The sequence below is a fragment of the Vidua chalybeata genome, chromosome 10 (assembly GCF_026979565.1).
Source record: "Vidua chalybeata isolate OUT-0048 chromosome 10, bVidCha1 merged haplotype, whole genome shotgun sequence".
NCBI classification, from domain to species: domain Eukaryota; kingdom Metazoa; phylum Chordata; class Aves; order Passeriformes; family Viduidae; genus Vidua; species Vidua chalybeata.
The window spans coordinates 25,614,699-25,623,546 of record NC_071539.1 but is presented as its reverse complement, the minus strand read 5'-3'; the positions used below and the strand labels follow the sequence as shown (position 1 = coordinate 25,623,546).

General features: G+C 44.1%; 1 protein-coding gene across 1 annotated transcript; it reads right to left on the bottom strand.

Annotated features, from left to right (window-relative positions):
* Positions 1-5,091: 5,091 nt before the first annotated feature.
* Positions 5,092-8,070, bottom strand: AMER3 (APC membrane recruitment protein 3). Its single transcript, XM_053952240.1, has one exon. The coding sequence runs from the start codon at positions 8,068-8,070 to the stop codon at positions 5,092-5,094; it is 2,979 nt and encodes a 992-aa protein (XP_053808215.1).
* Positions 8,071-8,848: the final 778 nt, after the last annotated feature.

Here is an 8,848-nt window from a genome sequence, read left to right as displayed (position 1 = left end):
GCTCTGGATACAAGGTTCTCACTTTCCCCTGCTTCCCATTCTTATGCCTTCCTGACCTGAAGTGAAGCAGGTTTTCTTCAGAATGGTAACTACTGATTCATTTAAACAAAAAGGGCCCAATTCCATAATTCTATAGCCAAACTTTTGTAGCCCAAATCTGACTTGTATTTTTGCACTTAAATACCTGGCAAGACACTAAGCTACTGAATAAGCAGTTAGTGTGTTTGCATTCTGCCTTGACTTCTCCCCATTTCTCATACAGAGGCACTATATCTTTCATACGTCCTGTCCCTCAGACCATGCTGCTGTTCTTTTTCTTTTTTCCCTCCATTGCTATCCCCTCAGAAATCTCAAGTTTAAGGTTGAAGGAGACTGGGAGCCAACTTCTGCTCTCAGGGTTAAATCTGGGAATCATTGCCCTAGCTTCAAATTCATGCTGGTGCAGTGAACATGAGAATTTAGCTTTCTGTACTGTTGTCAACAGGGGGAAAATAGAGTCCCTATAAGGCTGTATCCATGGAAACCATCCTGCTGCAATAGCGGGTAAAGCAGCAAATCAATTTCTTCAGTTTTAAATGAAACACATTATAGTGCATCTGGCATTTAAGAGATATCTGTGCTGATAACTGTGTGGAAAAGCCCTCCTCTAGCAAGTACACTGGCAAGAACATTTCTTCACCCTGACAGAATTCTGATTTTGGGAATGAGCATTGATGACAAAGTACCATGAAGACAATGCAGTGAAACGGAGCCAAGTCCAGAAGCAACAGCATTTAATGAAGGAGAAAATAATTTAATTCAGCATTTAGCCCAAGTATCTGGGCACATGGTGACTAAAATTCAAATGTATCAGCAGAGGCAGTGACCTGTCACCTCTGTCTCCCTGCTCTTTGCTTCCGTGGTACCACGTGTGACAAACACAACGTTTGTACCTTGTGATGCATTTGTCTGATCAGGAGTGTGTATGTGTGCATGGTTGGTGGGCTGTCAGATGAGATTTCTATAGCCACTGCAACATGGTCTGGGTAACTGACTTTATACAGGTGTGTATTTCAGAGCCAGAGGCATTTCCAGTGCAGAAAATGTGCTGGCTGTCTCTGTGCTGTATTCTTGTTACATTTCATCATGTGCAGCTTGAGAGACCATCCCTTTACCATGCCATGGAAGGAGCATGGAAATAGGAGGATTTCTTACACCAGACTTCAAAAGCTATCACACATTTTTCCTGCTGTGTGCATAGAGGTTCTGTCTTTATTTTTTCACCTGTTAAGGTATCTCTCTGACCATTTTGAGAAATAATACCCTACTTGAGCAGAAAACTGCCTATATGCAGATGAGACTTCATTCTGCTTTTCCTTTTTATCAAATCCAAATATTGCAGTCTGCCTTCTCTATGCCTATCAGATAGAGAAATTATCTGCCTGGGAGAAATACAACCTTATTTAAGAGAGAGGGAGTGAAGCTGAACCAGGAGGGAATAAAAAGCATTACAGGAATTGCCTAGACTGTGAGTAGCCCTTCAGTTGATGAAGATCAGATACACATTCCTCTGTCACTTTGCAGTGCCTAGGCTGCATTTTATCTGCTTCTGAATCTCAGCTCCTTGATAACAGCAACCAAATATGCAATACTGTCTTCTTTTATCTACATCTGCTCTATCCATTATAGCAATCCATGTTTGATTGACAGTTATGTATTTTTTTCTGACCTGAGGGCAAGCTTATTGCAATGCACTCCTTTCAGGGCTATCACTGAAACACATCCAAAATCTTCAACTGGTGCATAATGTGGCTGTTCAGCATTTGAATGAAGTGAGCACATATTGTTGGGGGCACAAGAGGTTTTGTTGCTCTGCCACATCTACCAGTTAATGGAAGATGCAGCTCAAACCCCATTAACTGGTAGAAATGGCTAAGTGGTCTGAAATGCTGCCGTTTGCAGAGAGTGTTTTGTTCTACATGTGTCCAATTGCTATGACATCCAATGTTGTCTGTTTGGTCAGTTCCAGGGGTTTTAAGAGTCAGGAAAAGACATCCCAATGCATTGCTTGAGGACTGTGCTTCCTTTCTGAAAATGAAGTTTCCTCATGAAAAACATGTGGTTGAAAATCACAAATTTCTGCAGCTTGTTTTCTATGATCCATGAATGTACAGATCTAGGAATCTTCTCTGTATTCAGGGGTTGGACTGTGTTCACTTTTAAGTCCTAACCTTTAGATACTGAAGAATGAAAATTATACTTTTCATTGCATTTTTTATGTGTAATTATCACTTTCTACATAAGCCTTCAATATTCCCATGTGAGGGAACCTGGGGTTCCTGGTGAGCTCAGATAGAAGGCATTTGTGGATTTCTCTCTAAAAGGCCAGGGAAGGGAGAAATGGAAGAGGAGCTGTGACTGACATTTCTTGTACCACTCTTCATCACAGTCCTGTGTCTATGCTTGTCAGGGTAGCAAAGCCCAAGAGACCAGGCATGACCCAGGGGAACCCTGCACAACTTTTGGAGCAGAGAGATTGGGCTTGTTTGTCACTGTGGGTCCTGGGATATGTTGAGATGGGCTGACAAGACCTGGAGATTTTAATTGCTTTTGATAAGGGTTTTTCCTTTGCCCTGTGACAAATGGCAAGAAAGGTGACTTTCTTCCCACCTCCTTCAGGTCAGACCTGGGAGTCCATGGCAGCATCAGGGGCTGCATTTGTTCTGAGGGACAAAGCAGGATCCACCTCTGGATCTGTCACTTGTCTCACAGCTCCTAGATGTGGCATTTTAGAGCTCTCTTTGTGTCTAAGATCTCGCAGTTTGCAGAGTCATGCCCAGCGTAGGAGTGTTTCTCAGGGCTGTCTGTCTCCATGGATTCGGAGGTAACACTGTGTTTGTACACTGCCTCCCTGCTCTACCACCCCCATGACTGAGGCAAAGCTCCTGAGTTATCTTCACAAAGATTTAAAATTTCCAGCAAATCTGTAGGCCATCTTTTAATGTGGGCAGGCAAGAAAATATCGGGTAGGAAAACTCAGTCACACACCAGTGTTTGTATCTGTCCCCACAGCCAATTCTTTTAAATGACATTTTAACTATTGTCTAAATTCTTTTTCTGTAAAAAATTGTAACAAATGGCAACCTTGCCGTTAAATGATTCTTTAAAATGAGCCCAGTCCTCAAAGTCACTTTATGAATATGTAAATCCCATCCATATTCTAAAATTTCATTTATTTTGCTGTTTGAGAAACCTTTATCAAAAATCAGCAGTTCCCTCTTGGATAAAAAGCTTGAATTGTCTTCTCTGGGACTCAGATGGAAGCGTGACCTGATCACATTCCTGCCATGGCAGGTATTATCAGTGCTGGTACATGGTGGCACACAGCAGCTGCCACTTGATACAATGCAAAGAATGTGCCCCAGGTTCAGTAATGTCTACTTGTGTTATGTCTTGTGCAGTGTAAAGATACAGTCTGTTACCACTCCTGACAGTCACACAGCTCCCTTCTCTATCATTCCACTCCTCAAAATTAGAATTCTTTTCCATTTCTAGCCTGCAAAGGCAGCGATATTCCTAGCAGTACCCTGTGGATTAATATTCACAGCAAAATAAAAATATCAGGCCAATGCATACATTGATCTGTTCTCCTAACCCCAAGCAGCTGTGCCTAGTCCTGGTTCCATATATATATTAGCTGTAAGCACAAACCTTGCCTCATTTGTACTCAGTTTATAATTTCAGAAATATCTAAGAGATGAGTAGTTCTAAGGACTATGGTGTGTCCTTGGATGGCAAGTTCTGCTAAAAATTCTAGTGACACAAGAAGGTGAGTTGCTAATCAGCAGAACCACCACAAATGCAGTATTGTTTACAACAAAAATGGGGAAAAAACCAAGATCACTTCTTTCAGTTGAGAAAGACCTAATTTACTGATGAACATATTATAACTAAACAATGTGTTTGTTAAGGATATAGAAGACTGGCAGTCTCTGGCCCTTAGCTCCATGCAGACCCCTGAAAAATATCCCTCTCTGCAATGGAAGACTTGTTAGTGGGCAAGGTCATTTTCATAATGACATAAATAGAAATGAGGGTGGCTGAATCTACCCAGACTTGAAAATGGAAGGGTGTTCTTGCCTCATGCAGAGAGAAACACTGTCCTTTTTTGTTTGTGCTGCTTGGGATGACCAGAAAAGCAGTCACACTGCTGTGAACGGCAAGAGCAAAAGGAATGTTGTGTTCCCTGTATCCTTCTGTTCAATAGTGAGCTGTTCCTTAATTCTCTGTCCTGGCCCTTGTCTTCCACCTGGCCTCTTTGTCTTCCACCACCTCCAAAGGGGCCTTCTCAGAGGCCAAGGCTGGGCAGAGTCCAGCCAATCTGTCAGATTTGGCAGGGCACATGACAGAGAATTTACCCAAGTTTCATACTTTTACAACAAATTTCTCTCAGCAGCTGGAAGCCAGAGGATTTCTCAGCTGGCACAGAGTCAGAACTCTGTACAGATAGTGCTGCTCTGGCCTAACGCCTCGTGTGACAGGCAAACCTGAACCGGCACAATCGCTGTGCTCCATCAGCTGCTTCTGATTTGCAGCAAAGGTGTTTCTTACCCCTCTTACAGGGCAGATTCTGACTCTCCTTAGGCTATGTGAGTGTGGCTGAAGGATTTTCAAATGCACAGACCCTGTAATTCCTCTCTTGAAATGCCTGCCAAGCCCTGCATGTGGAGAATGTCTTGGTTTCAGCTCTTGCTGTGCCACGGCACAGTTTGGCTGGAGACAACCTCCACCTTCTGAAGAAACGCTTCATGTTTGGAAGAAAGAGGACCACACTTTTGGTGCACTTAGGAGGACCAGCACAGCACTGTGGCCTTTCCCTTGTGCTTGAGAGCACCCCATATGTGTGCATCTGCAGGACAGGGCACATCTGCACTGTGATTTCACACTCCAGATCCCTGGCTTTCTCATGCGACCCCCTGCATAAATGACAGACCCTGAATCCCTCCGCCTCTACTTCTGTTAAATGTCCCTCTGTGAAAATGGAACAGATTGAATTGTTCCACATTTAATTTCACCCTTCTCCTAAGCACTCACCTTCTCCATGCAGGTGTGTCACTGATGGTTCCTGGCTGCCACAGCTGCATCCCGGGCCACTGCCTCTAGGAGAGGGGACAGAGCAGTCGCTGCAGCAAGGCCATGGCAGGGGCTCTCCACACAGTTCCAGGGCCGTGGGCTGCACTGCTTGCCCTCCTCAGGCTGCAGCGGGTCAGACAGACAGACAGCCGTGCTGTGTGAGCCCTGTGAGAGGGTACCAGCTATGTCTGGGCAGACAGAGTTAAAAAGAGGTAAAAATGTTGGTCTACTAGGAGATGTCTCAGGACCAAAGTCCCTTAAATAGGAGAGTGCTTGATTATTCAGCTGGGCATATTCAAAATTGATCTTGCTTCGAGTAACCCCATCTAGGATTTTTGCTCTACTTTTCTGATCTTCAGAGCAAATTTGCTCCCCATTTTGCTTCAAATGATACAGATTGCTAGATTGGAAACTTGTCTCATAGTTGTATTGGTTTGTGCTAGGAATGCTGGGATATTCTGGAATTTGAGCAATGCAGCTGCATTCATTGTGCAGCAATAACTTGTTTTTGTACTGAGACATCTTATGAATGATACTGTTCATTTCATTCCCAATGTATTTGTCTTCCAGGTGCTTGTTTTCATAGCTGATTTTTAATGATGCCACCTGTGTTACACAGTGCTCTAAGAGCTGCACTATGTTAGTGCTGCTCTCTGTTGGTGTGGGGCTCATGTAGCTCTGGAAGTGATTGAGGGTTAGAGGCTGCGGTGGTTTGTCACAGGAAATAGAGAGAGAGTGATACATTGGTTTATTTCTGTCTTCCCTCTCAAGGGGATCTTGGAGTGAGGTTGCAGCAGTCTTGTAGGAGTAACATGATTCTACTTCCTGATTATCATCTAACAAAGGATTTTCAGAGCTCTGGGAGCCACTGTCTCTGTTCAGCGTTTCTGGCAGTGGGTTTTTATCTTGGGTTGTCTCACATCCCAGGGAAATTGCTATCTTCTCATTCTCAGTTGAAGATGTCTGCAGATTGTCTCTGTTAGCCTGCAATTGCGGTGCATAACTTGATGATCTGGTGGTTTCCACAGTCCCAGGCACTGTAAATAAGTCCGTGTGGTGACTCCCTTCTCTTCCTTGGAAATCCAGATCAGATGTGTCCAGGCTGTGGTCTCTTCCAGCAATGTTTACTGAAGAGGCCTGGGTTGCATGTTTGCTTTCCTCCAAAGGCACACATATGTTAAATGTATTAGATTCACCCTTGCCTGGTGTCTCCTGCTGAGCTTCTGTGCTGCCTTTCTGCTCTGGACTGTGACTGGGCAGGATCAATGAATCATTAGATTTTTCTGGCTGTGATTGAGGACTCTGAAGAGAGTCAGGGGAGGAGATGAGTCCTGAGTGTTTTCGTAGCCAGTTTATTATCCCCATGGTCAGTGAAAGCTCAGTATCGCAGAGCTTTAGCAAACATTCTTTGCCTTTCCATGTGCTGTGAAAAAAACCCTGGCTAATGATGTCTAGAGTTGGTTGAGAAGCCATGTTCTCCTCAGCTCCAACATGAAAGCTGTAAATGGACAAAGGGATTTCAATGGCTTGCTCTGAAACACTTTCAGAGGCACACAAGTCATCATCAAGGATAGGGTTTACTTTTACTTCATTTGGGTCATAGAAGAGCTCATAAAGGGCATCTCCACTGTAGCTGTCTCTTGGAAATCTACCTGGGACACCAGGGGTCTGAGCTTCCTTCAGTTCACCATCTTGTCCAGGAGAGAATGAATCATAGTAGCCTTCATCACTCGTGGATGTGGTTTCCTGGTTTTCACTTTTCGGTGTTTCTGTTTCTGTGGAGCTGGCTTTGGAATCGTCACCTTCTTTATCAGGTGACACCTGGGGGTCTGTGACCAGTACAGCAGCCTGACTTCTATCCTTTTCTGTGTCAGAACCAGGTATCTTCAGTAACTTCTTTTCAAAGAGAGCACTCTGATGCAGCCTTACTGATTTGTTGATGTTGTCCCAAAACTTTGCAAATTCCACTGTCTCATTCTGGCCAGGAGAGGCCAGCTGCTCCACCCCACCTTGGAAGGAGCCCATGCCAGGGCTGTCTTTGTGCTTGCTTCGCCTCAGCAGAAGGTCTTTGCTGTTCTCCAGCTCCAGGTGAGCAGAGCTCTCATCAGCAAAGATTTCCCCACAGCCAGTGAGGGAGTCAAAGCTCTTCAGGGAGGCAACATCTTCACACAAGGCATTGCAATAGTCGTAGGAGGAGTCAGACTGCAGTTCACTGTCTGAGCAGTCCTGTGACAAAAAATCAGCTGCACAAGTTTCTCCAGTTTTGAAAAGATACTTTGCTAGACATCCAGATAACTCACTCTTGCAGCCTGGAGAGGATAGGTTCTTGTCCTTCTCCACCAGAAATGAGAGGCTGTCTGGTTTATTTTTTCTTATATGAAATATATCTCTGAGCCCTTTCTTAGATCTCTTGAGGGAAATCCTCTTCCTGGGAATAGTTTTTGCAACAGCTGGTACAAACGGCATCTGTGGCACAAAGTTCCTGTAATCGATCATCTGACTGCTGCATGCAGACTGACTGGGGCTGACCACACACTCCTTCTTACTGCTGGAGCTGGACATCCCTGAAAAGCTGATGCTATTGACAAGTCGGCCCTTGCCCTTTCCAACAAAGCCCTCCTCACAAGCCCTGCTGCTGGGGCTGCAGTTCTCTGTTTTGTCCGCCTCAGCAACGCAGTCATGGGTTTTACTCTTCCTTACAAGCTTGTAGGAGGAGCCAGATGATTTTTCCAGGTTGTGACCACCAGCTCCATTCCTTGCTGCTCTGGTAGAAAATCTGTAGTTCTTGTGTGTGGCCAAACATGCCAGCTGGACTTCGGCCACACTTTGATTTCCCTCCAGAGCCGCCTTTTTGTCTTTGCCCATCTCATCTTTGTTGGTAGGAGCTGCATGCACTGGTGGCACTTTCTCATGATGCACATTGGATTTTATGAAGGTCTTTCCTCTCTTGAGCTCCATACTGCTTCCTCACATCTGTTTCTGTAAAGAAAACAGCAGAACACAAATATTGTGAGGTTGGTGGGTAGCACTTGTAAATTTTGAACGCAACTGGAGAACAAAGGAAGGGACATTAAGCATTATAAAACTGAGCTTTTCTGCCATCAGACATTTCCATCGAGTCATGATACTGCATAAGAAACGGATTGAGTGAAACTAAAGGTGTGTTGGCTGGGAGATTCAACATGGAGAAAACCCTACAACAGGGTTGGTAGTTGAGGCTCAGAGAATATTTCGTCTGTTAGAAATAAACAGATTTGCATTGAGGATTTTGACTTCAGGATGGCTTTTGACAAGGTAAAGGTCCTGTTCTGAAGGTAGAAGAGGCATCAACAAAAAGCAATGCCTGAGAAACTTCAACATGCAAATGTGTGTATCAGGTAGGCAGCAGTTCATAGATCTGTACCTTAGAAGAGGACAAAAATCTTAACGTTGGGAAATCTCCTGAGAAAACGGATCAAACTTTCGACACACAACGCTCACTTTATATTAAAATAATCCTTATCTGTGAATAGAAAATCCATAAACCTTGGTACTACCCTGGAAGCATGCAGAGACTGAATTACTGGTTTTGCTCCCCTCTGAGCATAATATATCATTTTCTATGCTGCTACTTTTATTGTCAAAAATCAAAAATGGCACATTGAAAATCATTGTTAGTCATGACAAAAGTGTCATCTTCAATTTACAAAGACCAGCGTAACACACAGAGGCATTGCCATATTGAGTCTACACTGTG

What these genes read in the sequence shown, in the direction of transcription:
- AMER3 (XM_053952240.1), bottom strand. Translation starts at nt 8,070, where the DNA reads ATGGAGCTCAAGAGAGGAAAGACCTTCATAAAATCCAATGTGCATCAT.